Source organism: Microsporum canis, genomic scaffold, assembly GCF_000151145.1.
Source record: "Microsporum canis CBS 113480 supercont1.4 genomic scaffold, whole genome shotgun sequence".
Classification (NCBI taxonomy): domain Eukaryota; kingdom Fungi; phylum Ascomycota; class Eurotiomycetes; order Onygenales; family Arthrodermataceae; genus Microsporum; species Microsporum canis.
Genome location: NW_003299166.1, coordinates 2,052,334 through 2,075,785, shown reverse-complemented (window position 1 = coordinate 2,075,785; position 23,452 = coordinate 2,052,334). Strand labels below are relative to the sequence as shown.

The 23,452-nt window shown below is 45.1% G+C and overlaps 9 protein-coding genes across 9 annotated transcripts; 4 read left to right on the top strand and 5 right to left on the bottom strand.

Annotated features, from left to right (window-relative positions):
* Positions 1-219: 219 nt before the first annotated feature.
* On the bottom strand, positions 220-2,421 carry MCYG_04757 (vacuolar fusion protein mon1; the record flags this gene model as incomplete). The annotated part of the gene is made up of 5 exons (XM_002846974.1): positions 220-228; positions 318-552; positions 639-820; positions 886-1,751; positions 1,803-2,421. 5 exons carry the CDS (start codon positions 2,419-2,421, stop codon positions 220-222), a joined length of 1,911 nt encoding a protein of 636 aa, XP_002847020.1.
* A 326-nt stretch (positions 2,422-2,747) lies between these two features.
* Positions 2,748-8,928, top strand: MCYG_04756 (dopey; the record flags this gene model as incomplete). The annotated part of the gene is made up of 8 exons (XM_002846973.1): positions 2,748-2,838; positions 2,900-3,030; positions 3,089-3,238; positions 3,296-5,556; positions 5,768-5,847; positions 5,903-7,365; positions 7,420-8,724; positions 8,899-8,928. The coding sequence occupies 8 exons, from the start codon at positions 2,748-2,750 to the stop codon at positions 8,926-8,928; spliced, it is 5,511 nt and encodes a 1,836-aa protein (XP_002847019.1).
* A 405-nt stretch (positions 8,929-9,333) lies between these two features.
* MCYG_04755 (conserved hypothetical protein) lies at positions 9,334-10,189 on the bottom strand (the record flags this gene model as incomplete). Its single annotated transcript, XM_002846972.1, has 2 exons — positions 9,334-9,845; positions 9,904-10,189. 2 exons carry the CDS (start codon positions 10,187-10,189, stop codon positions 9,334-9,336), a joined length of 798 nt encoding a protein of 265 aa, XP_002847018.1.
* Positions 10,190-10,972: 783 nt separating this feature from the next.
* MCYG_04754 (conserved hypothetical protein) lies at positions 10,973-11,323 on the bottom strand (the record flags this gene model as incomplete). Its single annotated transcript, XM_002846971.1, has 2 exons — positions 10,973-11,096; positions 11,169-11,323. 2 exons carry the CDS (start codon positions 11,321-11,323, stop codon positions 10,973-10,975), a joined length of 279 nt encoding a protein of 92 aa, XP_002847017.1.
* A 572-nt stretch (positions 11,324-11,895) lies between these two features.
* MCYG_04753 (uncharacterized protein) lies at positions 11,896-12,977 on the bottom strand (the record flags this gene model as incomplete). The annotated part of the gene is made up of 3 exons (XM_002846970.1): positions 11,896-12,190; positions 12,233-12,552; positions 12,603-12,977. 3 exons carry the CDS (start codon positions 12,975-12,977, stop codon positions 11,896-11,898), a joined length of 990 nt encoding a protein of 329 aa, XP_002847016.1.
* A 1,525-nt stretch (positions 12,978-14,502) lies between these two features.
* Positions 14,503-16,148, top strand: MCYG_04752 (uncharacterized protein; the record flags this gene model as incomplete). The annotated part of the gene is made up of 4 exons (XM_002846969.1): positions 14,503-14,613; positions 14,727-14,900; positions 14,952-15,448; positions 15,500-16,148. The coding sequence occupies 4 exons, from the start codon at positions 14,503-14,505 to the stop codon at positions 16,146-16,148; spliced, it is 1,431 nt and encodes a 476-aa protein (XP_002847015.1).
* Positions 16,149-16,207: 59 nt separating this feature from the next.
* Positions 16,208-16,724, bottom strand: MCYG_04751 (conserved hypothetical protein; the record flags this gene model as incomplete). Its single annotated transcript, XM_002846968.1, has 2 exons — positions 16,208-16,534; positions 16,584-16,724. 2 exons carry the CDS (start codon positions 16,722-16,724, stop codon positions 16,208-16,210), a joined length of 468 nt encoding a protein of 155 aa, XP_002847014.1.
* An 831-nt stretch (positions 16,725-17,555) lies between these two features.
* Positions 17,556-18,890, top strand: MCYG_04750 (mitochondrial chaperone BCS1; the record flags this gene model as incomplete). Its single annotated transcript, XM_002846967.1, has 1 exon — positions 17,556-18,890. One exon carries the CDS (start codon positions 17,556-17,558, stop codon positions 18,888-18,890), a length of 1,335 nt encoding a protein of 444 aa, XP_002847013.1.
* A 1,251-nt stretch (positions 18,891-20,141) lies between these two features.
* MCYG_04749 (conserved hypothetical protein) lies at positions 20,142-21,774 on the top strand (the record flags this gene model as incomplete). The annotated part of the gene is made up of 4 exons (XM_002846966.1): positions 20,142-20,168; positions 20,249-20,476; positions 20,539-20,639; positions 20,856-21,774. 4 exons carry the CDS (start codon positions 20,142-20,144, stop codon positions 21,772-21,774), a joined length of 1,275 nt encoding a protein of 424 aa, XP_002847012.1.
* Between the last annotated feature and the right edge of the window lie 1,678 nt (positions 21,775-23,452).

Below are 23,452 nucleotides of genomic sequence, written 5' to 3'. Positions count from 1 at the left end.
TACCCGCCCGCAATGATTCCAGATACTAAGCACGTACTCGTGACTTGTTTATACTCTATTTTCTATGATTGTGAGATATGTTGGGTGGTAAACTATACCACAACATAATGGAGTATGAATATATATAAATTTACCTGACACTCTACTTTTTAGTCAAATTTATTATGGCTGTTAGTTTCCCCATTCCAGCATCAGACCAAGATTAATTTATCAAACATGTTAGAATACCTAAGTTACGGTTAGCATTATTGTTCTTTGACTGGCATTTGGCTTGTGACAATGTGTGACGGTTGGAATAGGGGCATGGGCACACTCACTGCACCGCCAATTACAAAAAGGCGTTCCTGTTCCCTCTGGGCCCAGAGGGCAATTTTATTTGCGGCCTGGGATAATGCATTTCGATTGGAATTGGGTGATGCAACACAGTACAGTTCAAATGTTGGCGTAACCCAAGCAAGCGAGTTTGCGGAGGACGAAACACAGTATTGTACTTTGACATTTGCAGGCTTAGCGTGGACACTGAGATGTAGCGAATGGTACGCGGATATAAGCCTACACAATCAAATTATATTCGTTACTATTGAATAACGGACACTAGAAAAACATTATGGGTTAATATATAATGGGTAGGAGCTTACCGTCGCCGATCCAATATTGATACGAAATCTGGAGAGTATGATGACATGGTAAATTGAACGTTAGCTTTCGATTTATAGAGAAAGTGCCTAACAACTGTCCCGGGAACGATATCGGTAGGAGCTGGCCGGCCCTGTTTGAGAGCAACTTTGAGGACATCCATGCTTCCATTATTTTCCATTTGCTAGAGAGGCTGTCAGCATTTCGTTGGATACATATGGCTGGCCAAAGGGGGCTATAAAATCTTACCTCTACAAGAGAATCTCGCATCTCATGCAAAGCATAAAAGCTCTCCTTGTTGGGACTAATTAAGATGATAGCCACAACATCATCCTTGTTCATCTCTTCCATAGTTTGATCCGTTGCCTTACCCTTATAGAGGTCGAGAAAGCTCACGTACATGTAAAGGTAGCCTCTGTTGTTGAACCCTGGTAAACATATCGGAATCCAGCTTTCTCCACCACCGGCCTTGATTCCGTCTGCTTCAAATATCATATTGAAGATCAGTTGTAGATCGCCGGGGTGAAGCGAGTGTTTCTTTGGTCTGACAACGCTCACAAGCCTCCCACCTGCAACCAACAAGCCATAAAGAAGTGGCTCAACTCTAGCCTTGAGGAACGTATTGCTGATAATTTGGCGATGGGATTTTCGAATTTTCAGCGACTCCAGCGCACCTAAGAGGGTTGACGGGGAGCCTTTAGTGAAGCTATCGGCTAGCGAGGACAAAAGAGATTCAGTTCCCTGGAGAGGTCGTCGCAAGTCTGAGCTTGGCCTTACGGCAAAAATATGATCAAGTGCGGGTAGAGTCAGAGTTGAGAGTATTTGCATATATAGTGCTTCGAGCTGAGCCTCAAGATGGGCCTGGCTTTCACGGAGCGAACTAATGGCCACAAGGTACAACGGACCTTGGGAAAGAATCACAATCTTAGTCTTCCCAGCTGAAAAGCTCTTCAAGGGACCGCCAGATTCTTGGTAGAACGATATGATAGTTTGAATAACACCAATATACGGGGATATCAGTCCACTGTCGCCATGGCGAGTATATATAGGCTTTCCAGCCGATGATAAAATGAAAAAATGTTTCCTTTTCCTTCTCCATTTTTCAAGTTTCTCCTCTACTCGATGTTAGTTTTAAACCAGAGAGCTGGCAAAATGGCTGGATATACCTTCGTTCTCGCCCTCACTTGAATTACCAATAGAATCAAACTCTTCCTCGAATTCAACGGTAGCATCATCTTCTTGAGCCTGTGCATTGAAGATGGAGTAATTCTCGTCGATCTTGGTTGAAGCCTGTCTGAATGGAATTTCAGTGCCAAAACCTGGGAAATCCCCAAACAAGCTTCCCGCATCGATTGGGGTTTCACTTCCTGGGATAAAACTTTGTATGCTGGCGGTATCTCCTGTTTCTATGCCTACTCTGCTCCCACGTCCATGGGTACCGGAGGTGGCGGGCCTCGTCTTATCAAGGCCTCCTGCAAGTGATACATAATTCTCCCTATTAACATCATCCACCGCCTGGACATTGACATTTGCCAACGAGAGAGCCGTCGTTGGCCCTGACTGGAGCCTGTGTGCTGCCGAGTAAGGGTTTAGGCCCGCATCCAACTGTGCAGCCGGCGGTCCATGAGATGGCTTCAGTGGACGTGGTGGAAGTGGCGGGCGTTCATTATTGGGTCCCTCATCTTTGCCACTTCCGTTGCCCTTGTCTATGCCCTTTTCCGGGCTTACAGGCCGATTTTCCGAGTCTCTGTTCTCTGATGGTGTCTGTGGTCCAGGTGAAGCCATGGTATAATATTCATCGCAGGCGCTCTTTCAGACCGCCGAGTGCCTTCATATGTTTAAGTATAGATACCATCAGGTAAAGCTAGCGGTAAACATGTTGTCCTATCATCATCTCGATAGCTGTAGTTGGTTGTCTTCTTTATATATAAATCCTATGACGAGGTTGACGCTGAGATGTTTTTTTGGTTGTGGCCAGATCAGGCAAACAAACGTTGTTTTTGCTCACATGCTGGAAAACAACAACGTAGCTTTTGCGACTGAGAATTTCCAGCTATAGAGATTGATAATGGCCAGCTTGCAACGCAAAGGTCTTTTATTAGTTAAATACAATGAGCCTTGAACCGAGTGGCCTTCCAAGATCCTCTTCGCCCGCCAGCTCTGAAGCATCTTTACCCAAGCCTCCGAACCGATTACATGAAGGTGCGCAAGCCTAGAGACAATCGCAAGGAAACATAGAAGAACTGACCGGTATTGTGATTAGATGCGGATGGCTTGAAGAAGGATAAAAGCTACCGTCGCTATGCTGCCAATGTCGACCGCGCCCTCTCTCTTTTCGATACTGCGTTGCAGGAATGGGCGGATTACATCTCATTCCTCAGCCGGCTGTTGAAGGTGAAATACCTAATACCTCTTTATATACGGGACATACAGCTGACTCTAAGCTGGCTAGGCGCTTCAAACACATCCGCCAACGTTGTACCTTGTCCCGAATAAGCTGCTTGTTGCAAAGAGGCTTGCTCAATGTCTAAACCCGTCACTGCCATCTGGAGTTCACCAGAAGGCCTTGGAGGTGTATGGGTATATATTTGGACTCCTAAGAGTAAGGGAGATTCCGATCAAGCCTGTCCACTACTCAGATAGCTTACTTCTGTTTTAGTCTGATGGCCTAGCCCGAGACCTGGCTATATACCTTCCTGGAATTGCTCCCACATTGTCCTTCGCATCACTTTCGGTCCGCCCGCTATTTCTATCCCTCATAGAGAATCATATCCTACAGCTTAATCCTACCGCCTTACGCTCTGCCGTTAAATCGATAATCCTGGCACTTCTCCCTGGCCTAGAAGACGAGACAAGTGAGGACTTTGAAGAAACACTCAAGCTGGTGGACAAGCTCCGTGATGTGTCCAGCGCCGCTGGGGATGACTCCGGTGCGGCTGCAGGAAGCCAGTACTTTTGGCAGTGTTTATTTCTTGCATCCGTTACAAACCCATCGCGGAGAGTAGGGGCTCTTGCATATTTAAATCGTAACCTACCGAAGCTTGGTGGCAGAATACCATCAGAAGAGTTACTAAAAGAGTCCGAGGATGTCGACATTAGAGAAGATACAACTCAAGACTTGTCAGGTGCCATCGAAAGTATCACGTCTCCTGAGCCGGGCCTGCTAATTCGATGTTTTGCAACTGGGTTGGCGGATGAGCAAGTTCTTATACAACGAAACTTCTTGGATCTACTCGTTTCCCACCTTCCTTTACATTCCCCCGTTCTCCAGCAACGAATAACTGCCGGGGACCTGGAGCTTCTCGTCGGCGCTGCCGCTGGAGTTGTTATTCGGAGGGACATGAGCCTCAATCGTCGACTATGGGCTTGGCTCTTGGGACCTGATTTTGATAAATCTTCTCATGCGAATGATGCCGGAGTAGACACTTCAGTATCCGCCAGTGCTGCTGCAATAGCTACCTTTGATAATGATAGCTCAAAGTCCTATTACTTTGAACGATTCGGCCTAAAGCCACTTGTCAGCAGCATTAGAGCTATGCTTGCGAAGAATTCTTCCAACCCGCATGAGAGAGCTAGGCCATATCGCGTATCCTTATCCCTTATGGATCGATGGGAGGTTGGTGGTTTGGTAGTTCCTGAAGTTTTCCTGCCCGTCATTCGCAGCACTCAAAAATACAAACAGATCGCCACCTCAAAATCGAATTTTGACGAGGTATTTCGAAGTGCTAGTGCGTTCTTAGACGGAGTAGAAAGTAATCTGATCTTCTCGGAGCTCGTTGGCCTTGTCCTCTCGCCTCGTTCGAGTACATCACGGCCGAATCGCATGATTGAAGACTTACGCTTAGCGACTTTTATGTTGTCTCATTTCAATATGAAGGAAGAGGAGATGCTAATCACGCATATACCCTTATTGATCTTGTCACTGCTCCTTAAAACAAAGACACTCTGCGCATCTGGCGCATGGAATGAACCGGGATACTCAACTGTAGCAAACACTGCTCTTGATGAAATAGGGGCAATTATCAACCTGCTCCTCCGTCTCGTCCCTGAAAGAGCCTTTTCACCTCGTGCAGAGAAAATGCAGGATTCAGGAGCGGATAGCTCCATTACGTCGATGAATCATGAGCATATAACGAATGTAATTCTTAACTTCTATTCTCGAAGTAAGGATACACTCCGACTTCCAGAACCTCCTTTCTCGCCAACGGGGGTTGCAACCATTATTCTCGGTGAAGCTCAATCTCTAGTTCTGCTTGCCTTAGAGTCTGATACTCAAGCTGTGTTTCTTAGAGAAAGGGTCAATCAGTTTGTCGCTCTACTCAATAAGACGCAAAAGACAGAGCTTCCACAAGGAAAGCTGTATAAAACAATTGAGCAAAAGATTACTACAGCAAATGATGACAATAGGGCTCTCCCAATGCCGGTCGTTAATTCAATAGTATTCGCTCTTACTTCCTTGTATTCCGCCAAAAAGACTAGCAGCTATATCACCTATGAGCGGCTGAGTGATTTAATTCCGGCTCTAGTCCAACAATTATGGGGGTTTCTGGAGCCAGCAAACCTGAGATTTCATGTTGAAGCTGCTTCATGTCTATGGCTTCTGCACTCGGCTAGCTGGCGAGACCACCTTGTGGAAGCTGCTGTAACATCAGTCATGGTCTCCTCATCTAGTTCGTCCCATCAGGCGTCTCTTAACCAGGCTGAGAAGTTTTTTGTTCTCTGGAATCATAGCCACCATTCTAACACAGATTCATTCGCGCTACGCACTACCGGCGATGATGGCCCAAATATGAAAACGGTATATCGTGCGAAATTACTTAGCCAGCCACTGTTCATTGTGCTGGATCTCCTATCCTGTAGATCAGAGGAAGCCTCCATTGCGGTCAAAGACTGGCTTCGTGATCTTCCATCCATATATGAGTGAGTATATGACACGAGATTTTGGACAATGACGCACTAATAGATGGTGTAGGCTGTTCCGTATCATCTTGCTGAAATTTCGTGATTTTCAACTTCTGCGTGAAACATCAACAGAAGAAGAGAGCGAGTTTAGGGAAACAATGATTCATAATCACGCAAACCAGTGCGTTTACATGCTGCGATTAGTACGGAATGTGCTATCTGTACTTAGTCCCGCCGGATGGTCGTTGATATTATCAAATACTGCCTCTCAGCCACCAAGAACTAAATCTGTTCCCTTTGATGTAGAAGGTAAATATTTTTATTACAACATGCTGAGCTTTCAAATTACTAATTACTACATTAGAGAACAAAGGAGATGTCACCATTCAGACCGAAATCTCACAGATATGCTTCCATGCACTCCATGGTGTCCAAAACGTTCCAGAAAGCCTCCATGTCCAACAGGGTCAAATCAGGAAGGAGGCGCTATCACTTTTACGCCTACTCTTGTGCAGCACTGGGGCAGATAAATTACTATCTTTAGATATTGACTCTTACCTTCTCGATCATCTATCTATTGCCTTAGATGAAGGAAAGGTCGAGCACCAATCCTCTATAATAGATGCTCTAATTCCAGTTCTCAAAATCCGATATGCACACCACGTATCAGAAATCTCAGCAGCTGCGTCTCATAGGTTTCAGAGGAAAGGATCGTTCGACATTTCCCGAATTTCATTCACCGCCGACAGGGCTGACAAGAACCAAGTGAATCAAGCTCTACTTCAACCATCTTCGAAGCTTCTAGACTGCCTCCTAAAAGGTATTAGCTCGAAACTATCCCGACCCATTATCGACAAATGGGTAAATTTTCTAGCAGAATGTTTACCCCTTTACTATATGTCAATTTTCAAGGTTCTCCTTGCACTTGTGGAGTGCTTCTGCAAGGAGATAAGTGCTTCGTTTAACGATCTTCAAAGAACGTTTCAGAAAATACCGGAGGGGTCGTCTAGCTGTTCACCTGAACATACTACTATAGCGTTATTGAGTGGTTTAGAAAATTGCATCTCAACTGCTCACGACCGTCTTCAAGTTGAGGAGGTAAACACTGCTAGCACAAAATCACCAGATCAGCCTCAAGGGTTTTTTGGCAACATCTTCGCAACCGAAGGCAACCAAGCTCAACCCTCCAACGGCAGGAACACTAGACTTACAGTCCTCCTATGTTTTCAGGATGCTGTGCAGTTATGCTATTCAATCTGGGCCTGGGGAGCTGGTGGGCGAGGGAAATCGTCTCGGGACAATGACTCGGTTGCCTCGTTTCAATATACATCACTAAGGATGAGGAACAGGGCTAGAAGGATACTGGAGCACCTCTTCGCTGCAGAAGCACTTGAATGTCTTGAGACGTTAATCCAACTATGGCGTACCTCCATAGCTTTGGACGAGCCTGCCAAAAGCAGAGCAATCTTTAGCCTTTTGCATACCCTAGATGGGTCAAAGCCCAAAGTCACAATTCCTGCCATTTTCAACGCCATATACAGCCGTACCAGCCCCGCTGCTCTGGAACCAAGCCGCAAATCATCAATGTCTTCAGAGTTATCGGAGGCCGACCTTGCCGCTTTTCTAGTTATGTACGCAAAGTCGTTAGATGATGACTTCTTGGATGACATTTGGGGTGACTGTATCACTTTCTTGAAGGATGTTCTCACAAATCCATTCCCACATCGCCAGATCCTACCTCGTCTACTGGAATTTGCTGTCGTACTTGGAGGCAAGATGGAGAATACAACTTTTGGAGATGATAGACGAACCAGAAAGGAGTTAGGGGTGAGTTCGTATACTTGGATATTTTTATCTTCATTGAAACTAATAACTATATAGGACCTAATATTGCGCCTTCTACCTGCTATTTTCACAAGCAAACCGTTATCTAGTACCCACGAACCACCCGCGCCCCGGAACCAAGAGTCAGACCAATCAAGCTCCTCACTTTTGCAACGAATTGGGCCGGATGATGTAACAGGAATCCTTGCCATGACCCTGCCTGCACTAACTGCCACTCTTGATGAACCCGATAGGATATCCAACGCATTATCAAGCATATCAACGAATATCATATCTCCCACATTCCACTCACGCCTATTCCCATCTAATGTGGATAAGAACACCCTCGACCTTCTGCAACAGATATCGAGGGTGCAAGGGGCAGCCAAAATCTGGAAGAAGGATGTAGGCGACGCGTTCAACGACAGTAAATTTTTTGGATTTAAACTTAGCCTTGTGAAGAGCCATTGGATACGCCTCTTCCGCCAGTGGGTTTTGACAGATACAGAACGTCTTACTGAATTACTCTCCCGCCTCACGCCCCCTACATCCGCTGGTATAATGTGTGGCGTTGGTGCGAGCGCTGCCCGACTAGAGGCGGACCGTAAAGCACAGCTGAACCTACGCAGGATTGCGCTGTTGATCATTGCATCCGATGAAAACCATTTTAGCGCTGAGTTAACCGAGCTCCAACAAAAATTAGAAGACCTCCTTACCGCCACCCATGTATCTTCTCCATCATCCGTGACTAGAGCAGAGATATATATGGTTCTGAGGTCTCTGATTCTCAAAACAGGGTCCATCAGCCTCGCCCCTTTTTGGCCCATGATAAATACCGAGCTTCAAGATGCGATATCCGCCATTGCTCCAGACCAAGATAACGAGACTTATAGCCCCTATTCACTTCTTCAAGCCTCAAAGCTTTTGGAAACTCTGCTTTTGGTTTCACCGGATGATTTCCAATTACAGGAATGGCTTTTTGTTACTGATACAATAGATGTTGTCTACCCGCCGAATCGATGGGAGTCAGCAGCTCTTGCAGACGAGATCTCCCGTTCTCTGGGAAAGAGTAAAAGCCCTCACAGTGAACATTCAGCCTCTGCTCAAGAAATGAATGGTTACGATGGTGACGAGGAAAGTGCCGGCACAGAGTCTAGCAAGAAGGATGGGTATAAAAAGGCCTTGCTTAACTCTGATCTCAGCAGGGAAACAGCTAAGGATGAGATTGTGGAAAAGCTGTTACGGCCTTTCTTTGACCGACTGAGTATTCATTCTTTCGAAACCATGTATAGTATGGGTGTGCCAGGCATCACGGCTTGCACAGATGATCTCCTCACTGATTTGTTCAACGAGTTCACCATAGTTAGCTAATTTGGTAGCTAATTTACCCGTTATAATACATTTGATAATGTAAGTAGAGCAATGTGTTTTGCCGTCTTTTAGTTGACATTTTCGATCGCCATACAATGGCTTATTCCTCTTTCCCGTATGTCCCTTAAGCTATGCTCATACACAACTACCACAATGCTATTGTAGGAACAAAACTCGAGGAGCGCCCAAGGATAGAACACTTAACGCATCGCTATCCAGAGAGTATGTATAAGGCGCAACCTATATTTGCTATGACTCTATGTAGGTTGATAGCATCCCTCTCTTGGCCATCCGCGTCATGGCAGGAAGCTCACTCTTTCGGCATAAGATCTCACTATTGCTATGCCAAGACTCATGCAGGGCGTGAGGTAACGTATAAAACACACAATTGGCTTCGTGTCAACGCAATGTTCGACTTTCAAGCATGGCCCCAAGCTCGATGGGATTCTTGAGAACAAAGAGAGATCATTAGACCCCATTATCCGGTACTCTGGATGGCCCTTTTCGGTTATGAGAAGTATATCCGGCAGCAACACATTTTCGACAACTTTCAAAGCTGAACGCATTCGATGGATAGCTTCAAAGAAGTTCAGTGAAGTATCAGGCATAAAATCGGTCACATCTAGTCTCTTGGTGGATCCTGGAGCATTCCAGTCCACAGATTCTTGCATGGCACTTGATGCATTTAACCTTACCCCAATAACCACATATACTGCAAAAATGTCTCGGGGGCTTAGTATTAGCGGGCAACGTGGCACGGGAGGCATGATAAGACAGAGGCGGTTCCGAAACGAGGGCCATCATTATGCGCTCAGAGGGTGCTGCCGGGATATAAGATCGTAAGAGCGGGTCATTGTCAGATTCGGACACAATTAGATCTGAGGGTTGATGTCGTGTCTCAGGAAGTGGGCGATTAGCGTTGGTATCTGCTTGTGGGACTGGGAGTTCGGGTTGTTTAGGGGCGTTCGAACGCTGGCTTAGAGTGGTTGCAGTTGTCCCGGAGGATGCAGAGAGCGCGAGGGTAGTAGGCTCTTCAGCCGCAAGGTAGTTTTTGAACTGTTTCCCTGAAGAGATTATCTTTCGAGTATTGGAGGAAGTTTTGCTTCTCACGCCTGTATAACCGTTGTCAATATCAGCTTTCTTCACGCCTTATGGGATCAGAAGACAAACCTTTGACCGTATGTTCTCTCTGACGTCTCGGTGGTATGGGAATCGATGTCTCTGTATGATTCTCTTTATCGAGGGCTTCTAAATGCTTAGCAATAGCATTTCGCTGCCTTGAATTTAAGTCTGATCGCGTTTTGTTGGTGTCGCCGCCAATCTCTCTGGCAGCTCGTTTCCTTGCGCCAGTCTCCCTGCGGCTGCTGGCAGGGGCATCAAAGCGCGCAGCAGGAACATATTCCCATCCTGGAGCCTTGGAAGCTTTCGTAGACACCACCTCGATCAGTGAAGACATGGCTGGCTTCTCGCGCAAAGTCACAGTTTTCTTTTCTTTTGCTTCAACGTTTGACGTTTTTGATATTTAAAAGTTTTGTTTGTCTTGTTTGCTCATTTGCTTATGTAATGCATTAGATAAACTTTTATAGCCACGTGATATACATTGGAAATTTTTTGGTCGCTTAATTTTGAGAATTGAAAAAAAGCAGGCGAAGGTATGTAACATTCGTGACGCCGAGATCAAGGAAAAGGGGAGGACATGTGACGTCGACCGGGGTGTCTAGCGTGGTCAAGCAAGTGGAAGTAAGAGGGCTGCCCAATGGCTCACAGAACCTTGGTTGGAGGGTACACAAGGACTTGGATCAGATCTTTCTCTGAAGCCGGTCTACTTTCCCTTCTAGCTCATTGATATAGGCACCCAGGCGTTGAGTGGCTGCTTGCAAGGCCTACAGATAGAGTAACAAAAATCTCAATCAGCGCTCATATCATAACATATATCTCTAAAATCTATCGTTACTCGTCTAAGATCATCAGGAAAAAACAAAAAGAAAAAGAAACTTATGGCAGGCAGACTTGCTAGTGAAAGTGTGTAGAAAAAGAAAGGAAAATGGCAATTTAAGCGTGCGAATCAGTAGGCAAGGGTTTCCGAAAGGAGTGGAGCAAGTCTCCCCCCGGTTATCCCCAGAAACCAAGCCGCTTGCATGCGGCGTTCAAGCAAGGGTCAACCGAGAATAGTATCCATCGTGAAGGGCAAGACCAAAAACAGACAGACAGACCACACTATATGGTGGGACGCATGTTTTCAGATGCAGTAACGTACGTAGATATCTCCTTTCAGCGTCTCGTTCGACAGGCGGAATTCTTTCAGGATGTAGTAGTAAACAGATGCGCCAGCAAGGGTCGAGCCGGCAAGGAACCCAAAGAGACTATGACAGTGCGGAATACCTGTTAATATGCAAGCGAGGTATTGATATGACGAGAAAAGAACAGTCACTTACCCTCCTCGAAAGGCGCCCAGGCCTTGGGATGGAAGAGCAGCCTCGGTAGCATTCAGAAGCTGCCTTGAGGAAGAAAAGTGGGCGGATCTCTGGAGGTTGGAGACAATCGATAGCTTGTTCACACGAGCTGCCGTTTGCAGAATCTTTGAAGCCATTTTAAATCGAGTGAAAATGTTGTAGGTGTCTGCGGCCGTCTGCTCTGGCAGGCTGTGAATATGCTCCGTACGCACGGGGAAGGATAGTAAAATAGATAAACGACTGCGCCTCTACTCCGTACTTGTCCCCGAAAATCTAAGGAAATCAATGCGTTGAATGAATGGCAAGTCAAGTTGGTTTCTCTTGTGTTTCTTGAGATTCGATTTTTCAAAAGATAAAAGATACGAAAAGGGGTGGCAAAGATTATATAATCACCATTTCAATTCGTCACTTTAATTGGCTAAGACAATACATTGACAGAACTTACTATGTAATACCAAGTCTCAATTGACTCCCTTGCGCCAGGTTGGAATTGATAGATTATAACCTCTAGCTTATAGATACCTTTCCCAAGCACCTATATTTGTAATCTATTTCTTAACTCACCCGTCCGTCAAATATCGTGAATTCAGGTATATATACCCTTCAAAATTGTTGTTTTGCAAGTTCATGAAACGGATGGAGAGATGTTGTCAAACATGCCATTCGGCCAAAAAGGCGAGCCCGCACTGATTGGTGGCAGAGAGACTTGTTATATTTGACAGATGTCCATACCACAAATATTTTGCAAAATCAACTCAACAAGATACTTGCCTTGGTTATTGTTAAATAACGGGCTCATATATCTGTCTAGCCGAGGCATGCCAGGTTCCTTGTATATTACTTCCTTCATTCTTCTTAGCCGTCGGGAAACATTATCCAAGTGTGATGTAGATATAATGGCGGGAGCCAAATCACATCCAAACCTGAGTAAATCGTCTTCCTTTTTGGTAGTTCGGGGTATATTAGAGGTTCTTGAAGTTCCATACTTTGTAAGAAGACTACCTCTGGGTTAGTTATGAGTGAGAAAACGACTAGTGGATACTAACATATGAAGTTTTGCCCCATAATACGACATTTCGGACAGCATTGTAGTTTTTGCCGGACATTGTATAACTGAGGATAGCAGAAGTACAGAAAGGGAGGCCGATATGCGGTGTGAATCTGGCATCGCTTTATTGTAGCACCAAGTCTGCCGTGGACCCGAGTATGTCAACGTCTTGTCATAATAGATTGCCCATTCCGCCTCGCACGAGAAATCCAGTAATGATGACTCGCTTGAGTTATCGAGTGTGACCAGAGAATAATAACAGCATCCGTCTAGAGGATAAATGACGAGATTTTGGGCAACTCGCCACTGGATCTTCCACTGTATTAAGGATTAATCTCACTTCTACATATAAGGCCAGTTTCACTTACCACACACGCTTTCACTCTAGATACGCAATCAGTTTTGCTTTGCGGCAGTTCGGCATAAGCGTAATGGTGGACAGTCCGAGTACGCCAAATATTCCAGCATGTTTCGACGTTCAGACAGAGAAAGAATGCGGTCCTGCTATAAGAGCTCAACCCCTCCCGTGCAAAATACATACCAATGACGAAAAGGTCAGCCTTAAGGCCCTCGTCGCCGGCTAGCCAGATCATGATCTCATTCTTGGGTATTGGGCTTGCCTGTGTGAAAAAGCACTCATTCTCGTGTTTTAAATCAGGGATAAGAGGACTTGCTAGGGTAGGAAAGTAGGCTGTGATGATTGTAGTCACTGCCTCCAAAACACAGAGAGTAAGGAGCTCCATATCTTACGCGCAATGCTTGGGTTATCTCAGAGGGTTTCGTCCGCTCTTATATACCACCGGCAACATCTCATCTGAATAACCCTATGAGTTTCTGTATGCATTTCACCTAGGTATTAAATATAAACGTAGCAGCTCTTTGATTTTCGCTGGCAAAATACTACCAAATCCATATAAACTTTAACTGGGTGGCCGAGTGCTCTCCGAAGAGTCAGCAACAGTTATTATTCTTATTCGCTCCTTAGCTTTCTGCATCAGCGTCGGTTTGTGGCGTGGAGGCAATCCAAGGTCATATTATCTCAAACTTATTAAATATAGCTTATTACTTAGAGGCCAAGCATCATGCAATAACACTGATGTCCTAGGGTCTCGACCACCGCCATAGAGTTAAGCCGTACAGAGTCTACCGATAATTGTGACTTGAACCTCGCAACCGTACGGTTCAGTAGTTGCTGGGTGATAATAGATAATACAAACTTTCAGCCTTAATCCTTCCAAGGTAGTGTTGCAGACGGCCGGTAAAATATATCAATTCCGCAGGGAGTAGCTTTTATGAATCTGATGATAACCAATTCCGTGTTATTTAAGGCATAAATGCCCTCAGAGAAAATATAAAAAGTTGGGAGAAGAAGTTATTTGTCGCAGAGTTACTGCTGAGCTGCAACTAGATAATCATTCTAGAGGATAAAATAGTAGCATGAATATTGCACCATAGAGGGTTTAAGATCGCTGAAAAAATAAAATAAAAATAAAATACTCCCTCTTTGAGTTTTGGGTGTGGAGAAGAGAAACAGTTGGATCTTGTATGGAGAAAACGTTCTTCTATAGTTCTTAAATAATAAGAGTGCAAAATATAAACATTAATTAGTTAAGGTTCCTGCCGCTGATCTTGACGACGTCTATTTTAACATAAATAACTAATCAAAAGTTTCTCAAGCACCTGCTAAACCAGCCTTTCCAAGAGCGAAACCATTCACCGTCGTCAGACATACTGAATTTCGAGGTCTGACCTCGGGACATAGTTTCATGATAAAGATTCCGGCTCGAGTTCGTTGATGATATGCCACATTGGCCGTTATGCTCCTCTATGTCGCCTCTAGCGGGACCACTAACCCCATGCCTTAGCGTCTGCTGTGCGTTTTCGAAGTAATCGTTCAAATTTGTTGGTTTAGGCGCGGTGTGCGTCATACACATAGTACCGGGGGTGATGTATTGACCATCTATATGCGAAGATTCATCTAGAGGAGGGCGTTTCTGCTGGCTGGGAAGAAAACAAAGCCAGAATTTGGGCAAACTCAGATCCGCGAAATATCCGTCTCGATCTGGAGTGATGTGTTGGCTATCGCCTGGAGAGGGAGACTGAAACCAAGGGAAGCATTGCCAAGTAAGAAAATCAATTTTAGGCATATTTATCAACTGGGTCACCACGTCTAAAATTGAATCAGTTGTATAGTTAAGCAGGGCCAAGCACAGGCAAAGAGGAGCCCAAACCGAAGGTGTGGTGAGCTCTCTTATAATCATCATTAAAATGAGTTCGAACATCACTTCGATAAACTCCATACCATCAACGCTCAAGGAACGGGAAGTTAAAGCTGACCCAGAGTGGACAAACTCGCTAACGCATGGAAAAGTAACTATCGTATGAATGGGTCTCCTTTGAGCTTGCGACCCTTGATGGAACGCTAGGAAAATGGGCTGCATGACCTCTCGACGCATGAAAGAAAAACCTACAAGTTAACCCCATAGCTATAGGAAAGCCCTGACCTTCTTATTATTTCCTCAGTCCACAAATTCCTCTCATATGATCTGGTTGCAATGAATACCGCAGTGGTAAAATCTCTAGCAGATTGCTTGACGAAAGCTTACAGAGATGCCGAAAGACTGGGGAATTCCCAGATTGATCTTGATTTCTTTCAGAATACCCACGTAAGTTCCTTACCGCTTACTGATAAATGATCATCGTTAACGTTTTCTAAGGTCACAACATGTGTTGTTGAATTCTATAGAGCTCTCCCAGCTGGAATTAGATCGGCTACAAAAACACCGCGCCTTAACAGAAATCGACGGCCAATTACCCTCGCCGCGCAACTTCTGCCTTTCTTTGAGGCGTGGAAGGTAGACCCATCGTCATTCTTTACACTGGATTCTATACATACGGGCCAATGCCCTCTAAGTAAAATTTACGGGATATTGGCTCAAACGGAAGAACATCACAAAAGCGATTATGTCCGTTTAAGGCTTCTTTATGTTGTTTTCTCTTTAATCAAGGAAAAGTTCGAGCGTTGCCGACTACGAGGTGGCACTCTTGACAGTTATGCGGCAACTATTCAGCACTCCGGCATTGTTCATTCTACCCTTGAAGAGGTCAAGACGAATCTAGGCATCTGGGCTAGCAAAGGGGATAAATACAAGTCTCTTGCTTTAGAATTGGGAGGCTATGGTAACCTGTTCCTTCTTCCCGACACTGGGTCAGTGTAAGTTTTCCCCAGGCAAAGAATGCGAGTTTCGTTCTAATTTACGAATAGCTGGGAACACAAAACACCGAAAGATGGCGAAAGACGTTTGGAGAGAATTGAAAAGCTCAAAGAACAAGGTATTAATACTGAGGCTATTCGAATCGGTGCTCATGGCGTTGCCCAGGCTATAATCAATTATATGGTTACGCAAATACCCGTCCAGGTAGCATACCATGATACCATGCAGCAGCTGCCCAGCTTATCTGACAGACAGCTGATATTTGACTCTAATACATGGGCGCATGACAACGACGCGGAGCGGCTACCTTCTGTGCCTCAATATTTTACCTCTGATACATGGGCGTATAACCACAGCACAGAACAACTACCGTCTATGTATGCCTCTGATACATGGGCGTATAACCACAGCACAGAACAACTACCGTCTATGTATGCCTCTGATACATGGGCGTATAACCACAGCACAGAACAACTACCGTCTATGTATGCCTCTGATACATGGACGTATAATCATGACACAGAACAGCAGCCGTCTATAAATGCCTCTACCTCATGGGCGTATAGCCATGGCACAGAGCAGCCATCTCCTATGTATGCCTCCAATGCTTGGGCATATGGCGATATAACACAGCAGCTGCCAACCTCATCCATACCCGCATGGGCATATAGTTATCAGAATCCTATGGTCTCTGTCTAAATCCATGTTTTCCACCCCAATTTCCTTATTATGTCTAAAATGAAATCTTCTTAAATTGTTTATGAGAAATTTAGTATAATAAACAAGGTTATTCCCCCGGAACCATCTCCTAGGATTACAGTATCATCGCCTGATATAACAACAAAATCACCGGGGTCTAGAAATCCCACAGGGAGGCCACTTTTGTCTTGAAGTATTGGAAGTCCATTATCCGAATCCAGTCGATCCAGTGCTAGAATCACCAAGTATTTTCCGGGAAACGGGCGTTCAAGTTTGCCTGTTTTCTGTGTCCATACAATTGCAAATTTTTGCACCAGATTATTGAAAGGATCTTCCGCGAACCGTGTTCCGGTTTGTTCTGAGACGCGGTCAAGATTTGCTCGATCCTTTTTGATAGTTAGTATATTTTATATGTAGGGGATTTATTTAACAAACCCGCAGCCATTTGATAAAGACTTCTTCAATTTCCTCACAGTTGCGAACGAAGAGCCATGGGTAGATATTATGAGAGTGTGTGAGAACGTGTGATCTTGCTTTGGAGGCGGCTTTAAGAGCATATTCTTTGAGCGATGCCATAACTGCTAGTGGGATATTGTAGTTTTATCAGCAACGGATTCGAACTTATAGCTAGCCTTAAGAATATTTACTTTCTTTTGTGGTTTCCCATACCTCTTCAGTGATGATATTTTGTCAAATGTTGTACTTAGTCAGCAACGTAGTTAGATCACGTGCACTGCCCCTGTTACATCCGGCAGAGACTTATACCCTGCACCTAAGCTCTTCAAGCTCACCAATATACGTACATTTACACCTATATATACGTTCAAACTCATTCAGCCAATCATCATACGCTGCTCTTGCTCATATTTGACATATTTCGTGAGCCTTTTTAACCGCTTGTTATTTAGGAGGGGCAAATCCACCTGGCTGATCTCGTGATAACGACTAGTTGGATAACTAAATATCTTCTTGGCATTGGAGGCTCCAACGATAGTAAACAACGACCACTACACATTTTAGTTACTATTTTATTTGCCAATTACTATATAAAACACTGTGGCTCCGAGGATATTTGATAGCTAACCGATTTTAACCAAAGTATATAAACTAGCCTGTCTTCGACCAGGATTTGCTGGCAATTACTCGTTTGGACTAGAGGACCAGTTCTGGCTCAAGCACAGGGGACATTTTCTTTTCCTTCTTTTTGGTGGTCCTTGTGGATACGTCCAGATAAAAATTGCGAATTACTGAATGTATCATAAGGCCATGCGACGGATAGGAGCATCCATGTTTGAGGTGATGGCTTTAATAACTACAGTATCCTAAAGATATATAACTTACCAACATCTCCTTCAGGGACAGACGTCGAAGCAAGTAACTTTCAACTAACAACACCACATGCTGAAAATGGAGGCTAACATCACCACATCGAGCCTTGCTGGCCTAGTCTTGACGATTTCAGACTTGTTTCTCCCTACATATCTCTTACCCTTTCGACGACAATTAGACACCCCCGGCTTATACTATTCTCTTCTACCCGGCTTTTTACTCTTAACCCTTTGGACTTACTCCTCGACAATTGTGGACCTCCTTACTGTTTCAGTTGAAATACCGACGCAGGATGTACTTTATTGTAACGTCCAGCAATGGCTTGAGGAGCGAAACCCGGCTACCAATCATGTCCTAGCTCGTATAGAGGCAGACAATATCGATTTCAATCGTGATACCAGCAAAAAACCTGGGGTTATGGTTAAATATTGCCCCCGAAGGACGTGTTTCTTCGTATACCGTGGGTGGTGGATTCAATACTCTCGATTTCATGTTCCTTATGGTACGACTATAAGGCAATATATAACACTACGCACGCTCTGGCCAGGGTGGCCTATCGATGACTTCCTTCAGACCCTCTGTCGCTCAAAGAACAACCAAATCACTACGTTTCGTCCAGCACGGGCGGAGGCAAGAGAGATTCTACCCTGGAGGGCAGTTAATACCAGCTTGCCTCGCTCCATTGAATCAGTTATTCTAAACGAAGAGAATAAAAATAAGGTTCTGGCTTGTACTGAAGAATTCCTTAAGAGTCGGGAGTGGCATACCCAACGTGGTATCCCCTATCGATTTGGCATTTTGCTAGAAGGTCCCCCTGGGACTGGGAAAACAAGCCTCTCATGCGCGATGGCTGGGTATTTTGGGTTGAATATATACTGCATGTCCTTAGGGGACCCGTCTCTTACCGATGATGACTTGGCTGATTTACTAAATTGCCTACCAAAACAATGTTTTGTTCTAATTGAAGATATCGACTGTGCAAATATTGAACGGCGAGATATTATAGTGAACCCGGAAAATAAAGGCAACAAAAGGCAAATCTCCCTATCTGGACTCCTTAATGCGATTGATGGCCCAGCGTCGGCTGAAGGGAGAATTCTGATTATGACCACCAATTATTCCCATCATCTTGATGAAGCCCTAATTCGGCCCGGACGCGTGGACTTAACCATTCCTTTTACTCTCGCGACAAAGCAGCAACTCAAATCAATGTTTCTTCAAATTTTTTCTAAAGCGGAACAAGTACCAGGCCTTGAAAATCTTGAGAATCTTGCAGATGCAGCGGTAGCAGATCTGCCTGATTACAAGATTTCACCTTCCCAGTTCCAGGGCTTTCTGTCAGGCCACAAATCTGACCCCCAGGGAGCTGTGGACAGTGTGATGGATTGGAGAAAGAAGGTGTTGGAAGTGTAGCACGCGTTCGCCCAGTACTATAATACTGCACATTGTTAGGTTACGTAGCTCGGATATAATATTACTTTTTTTACTTTGATTTCTTCATGTTGAAATAAGTTATATTAGTTATTATTTATTTAGTTAAATATTGCTCCCTGCTATCTAATTACTTCTCACTTTGCTGTCCTGGAAAGCTCTGCCGAGTACCCTGTTGTATATATTGCCCAAGCCTGTCGTGATGCAATGCAATATCCTTGTTTAACCCTCGCTCGTGGAGTATGTAGCAAGCAACGACAGTGTTTGTAACCCGGTCACGTAGCATGAAATGACTAGCGTCTCAACCAACCAAAACGCGAGGCTAACTACGTACGGCGCCTTTCTCCTCTGCAATACTACGTCAAAAGTCACCGACGAAGGGTCCCCCAAAATAGTAGGGCGGGCAGCCTCGGGGTATGATCTAGGCCTTTATAGGGGCTCAGCGACGAGGTACAGGGATGGGGACAGAATCCGGCTTTGTTTCCAGCCTATAGCGGCCATGGGTCAAAGCAAAGAAGCCGCGTCGGAGGGTGTCATAGGCAGGTATCGATTGATAGCCTTGAAAAGAAGATGCTCTGAGAACGCATAAATAGCACATGTATCACCCACTAAAGCATTACAATTGCTAGATCACTGAGAAGTCAAAGTTATACAGCTACTTCCTGCTTTCAAACCTAATATTGAACAATTCAAACTGTGAGCATTTCCTCTCTCTCATTACTTCCATGAGAACATTTATCCACAACCTGACAGTCCGGTCATGTTAATCAGTTGGCGCAGTCAATCCAGCTTTCTTTCAGCCACATCGTCAAAATGTCTTCCAGCTCCTTGACCAATCTCCGTTGCCTGTCAAGCAGTACAATGCTCTCCCTCATATCGACGACATGAAAGAAGCTGCAATCAAACATGCCGAGGGCAAAAACAAGCTTCTTAGAATCATCTCCTCCTATCGGCTCCAAGATATCTTCTCAATTCATTTGGTCCACAAGCATTTCGATGTTCCAGAAGGCCGTGTCATGGTCTACGAGACAATCAAGGGCCGTAACTATTAGCTTACGAATACACCACTGATCCCACCATGGACATCTCAAGCTATGGCTCTTTTTTAAATCACTTTTCGAATTTTACTGTGGAACTTGGTCTTCAAAACATCTTTGCTCTTGCTTTAAAGAACCCTCAAAACCCTACACTCTTGCACGAGTTTGAGACTTGCCCCAACCGTTTTGGTTCAAGATGCAACCTGGATTCCAAATGCCGAAAGTAGCATCTCTACCGACTGGGGATTTTCTATGCCATCTGGAGACTCTCGCGAAGCTGCTGTGCTAACTCGCTGCACGCAGACCAGAAGCGGCAAACATTACGAAGTTACAAAGTATGAGCCAGACGATTCGCTTAACGAGAACGGATTGTCCGACAAGATCATTTCCCTCACTCGCTGCATTGAGACTCGAAGCGGCAAGCACCACGAAAGACCTAAGAGACACATGGATGAGACCGAAATGGCGACGGAAGAGGGACTTATGATTAACGGAGAGCCTCTTCTTGCCGGAACTGAGGCCTTTGAGATCGTCAACCGCGCAAGGCAGCTCATCTCAGCATTCTAACCTCCAATAGATACAGTTCCCACTAGCTCTATATCTTCGACAGGGGCGGAGACAGAAATAGTATGCGAACACTAGGCCAAAGGTGGCCAAGGCCGGAAAGGCTACAGCGCATCAACGTCCGTTCCCTGTAAAAGACAACTGTGCCCATTCTTCTTCTTTCGTCCAAGCTTCTAGGGAATCTTCACTCACTAGACGAGTGCGTAACCGCCATGTCGGACTCGGATTTTCCCAAAGACCTAAATAGCGCAGAAAAGCAAATCAAAAGGGCTAAGGAACTTGCAACTCGGCATGTTGGAATCCCTACCGAAACAGCCAAACTAACTGAAATTCAAGGGTGTTTTAGCAGAACGGTCGAAGTCTCGCTCAAAGATGGCCGAGATATCATAATCCAATTCCGAATCGAACCTTTGGACACTGAGCCCTTCACACGTGCTCGTAGTCTTCTTGGCGAAAAGGTGCCTATCATCGAGCCCATTGACGACCCAAACTTGGTGGAAGCGGGTATATGGCCATTCTACATGACGCGCATTCCAGGGAAGACTTGGTTAGAGTACGAAAACGAGTGGGGCGATACACAGCGCATCAAATGTGCTAAGTCCCTGGGCAGTCTTTTTGCTCGTTGTTTTAGCCCTGGCAATAGTAGCGACGTGGTTAATGATGTTATTATCCCGAACCTTCGAAAGCTTCGGGCATTAGAGAGAGATGATGTGAAATCATTTCTTCCATTTATCGACAGGTTAATTGAGGATGCGCCAGCTCTCAAGACACTTCCTCTTTTCCTAGGCCACCTCGACTTGAACGAAATGAATATCCTGGTTGGAGAAAGTGGGGAGATAACGGGTGTTGTTGATTGGGAGTTATCTCCGCACCCGCAGCCTTTTGGTATTGCTTGCTACTGCATTCAGTTCCTAGCTGGGGAGATTGTCGATAAGGTATTTCGCGAGAGGCCTGCATTCGAAGCTATGGATCGAGGGTTCTGGGAAGGGCTTATAGAGAATACACCGAAGAGCATTCGAGCGGTTTTAAACTCGAACTTGCAGGCAGTGCAAACAAGCGTTATGATTGGAACACTCTTCAAGGTCATGTCGATTGAGGGAGACCAGGTCTTCATCAGTGAGGTCACACTCAAGGCACTACCTAAGCTCATCCGCTATCAAATACCTGCGCTCAGAGGCTCCAGCAAAGCGTACATCGATGATACAGTTGATGGCACACGACGGGACCCTCCTCGAAACGCGCGTGCGCAAAGTCAACGGCCCTAGATGGTGGGACCACGGTCATCAAGTATCACAGACTCGGGAATTCAAGGGATGGAGCACAAGCTTACAATTTGTTTTAGGACTTGAGATAGCAAACAAGTGCCGTACTAATGTGTCACGACGTGCCGAGATAATAATTTTCTCTATGACCATAATCCGACCTGTCCCAAGTGTAACACAAGAAAATAGGCAACGTATTCTCCGATGCAACCTGGCGCGAATTTATTGCCCGAAATCCCTGCTCGTGACCATTTTGTCCGTAGATTTTGACCCAAACCCCTATGACCAAACCACCACAATTAATCATCAATACTATAGAGAAATCAACACCAAAAGCGGAGTCGCAGATGCAATTAGCTATTGCTGAGTGCAGTGAATACGACGAGCCCAATTATTCCGCTATTGCTGTGAAATTCCCTCCTGTAAATCAATATTCTGTGATGTAGAAGTCGACTTGCCCATGGCCGGCTCATATGACTGCATGTGTTCAACCATGCTGCAGAGGCAAAGTGTGCTTCGTCTGTAAAGAAGATAAATTGCCAGAAGTCATTAGCTTAAACATCTAGTACTGCAGATTGACGTAGTTTGGTTATAATGTTATCTCTTTGCTCCGAACTCTTCAGTTTGTATGACTAGCCGACTAAATCTCGGCTGAATATATATGTTGCTTCTTTTCATTCTGTCTCATCGCTGCACTTCTAGCAGAATCATCCAAAGCCGTCATTTTGAACTTGGAATGGACTCTAATATTATTTGGCTGAAACTTCTTTGGGCTCTTCGTTATTATGGCCCTTTGCTTTTGAAAAAGTAACGAATCCACCATGCTTGGTATTATCCGTTGGGCTAATAATCACCAGCTTCAGAGTACAATGACGGTAGGCTGTAACATGTCATCTGGAGCAAGACGGTCTCACAATCATATCCATGGCCTACGCAATTGATGAAACGAAAAAATCAGTCTCATGACAAACTCGATTCTTCACTACAGATTAGACATCTACGCCCTTATGCGCATTGATACGTGTTCTTCCGTACAGGTTTTACGCAAGATATTATCAACAGAAGAATACGATGCACTGCGTTTGCGAAAACTCTTTGTCAATGTATAAAGCCGGCCTCGAGCCCTCTGTTAACAACCCTGATCGCAAAATTATTAGAACTTTGAACACTTATCCGCGGCCAGGGTCAACTTCGCCCACCGCCAAGGGGATCGCTTCCACTGTGGATCGAATGGCTTTTTCACTCCCCCCAATCTATGCTTCTTTTTTCTATGCTTCTTTTTTTTTTCGCGCAGATTTTTCAAGTCGACGGGCTACGGAAGCATCGAATATGGGGATGGTTGGCACCCTGCATTATGCAGTGGTTCATTTCCTGTCGTATCGGGAGACCAACCGCACAACATCCCGTCTGACGGTCAGTATAACGTGTGATATACCAGAACTCCAACGCCAGCAGGTGGATATCCTGTCCTGTCACTCTCACTATCGCCTCTGCTTGGCGGCTTACTCCTGCTTGGCTTGTCTCTTCTCGCCCGCACAAGATCAGGGGGCGGCCAAAAATAAAACAGCCTACTGTATGCCGCGTGGCAAGGGGAAGAAAGAGAAGGGTGAGAAAGGCCAGAGAGGCAGACTTCTCGTCTCTTTGTCTGTCTGCCATGGCTCAACTTTTACTTCCCTTTCCC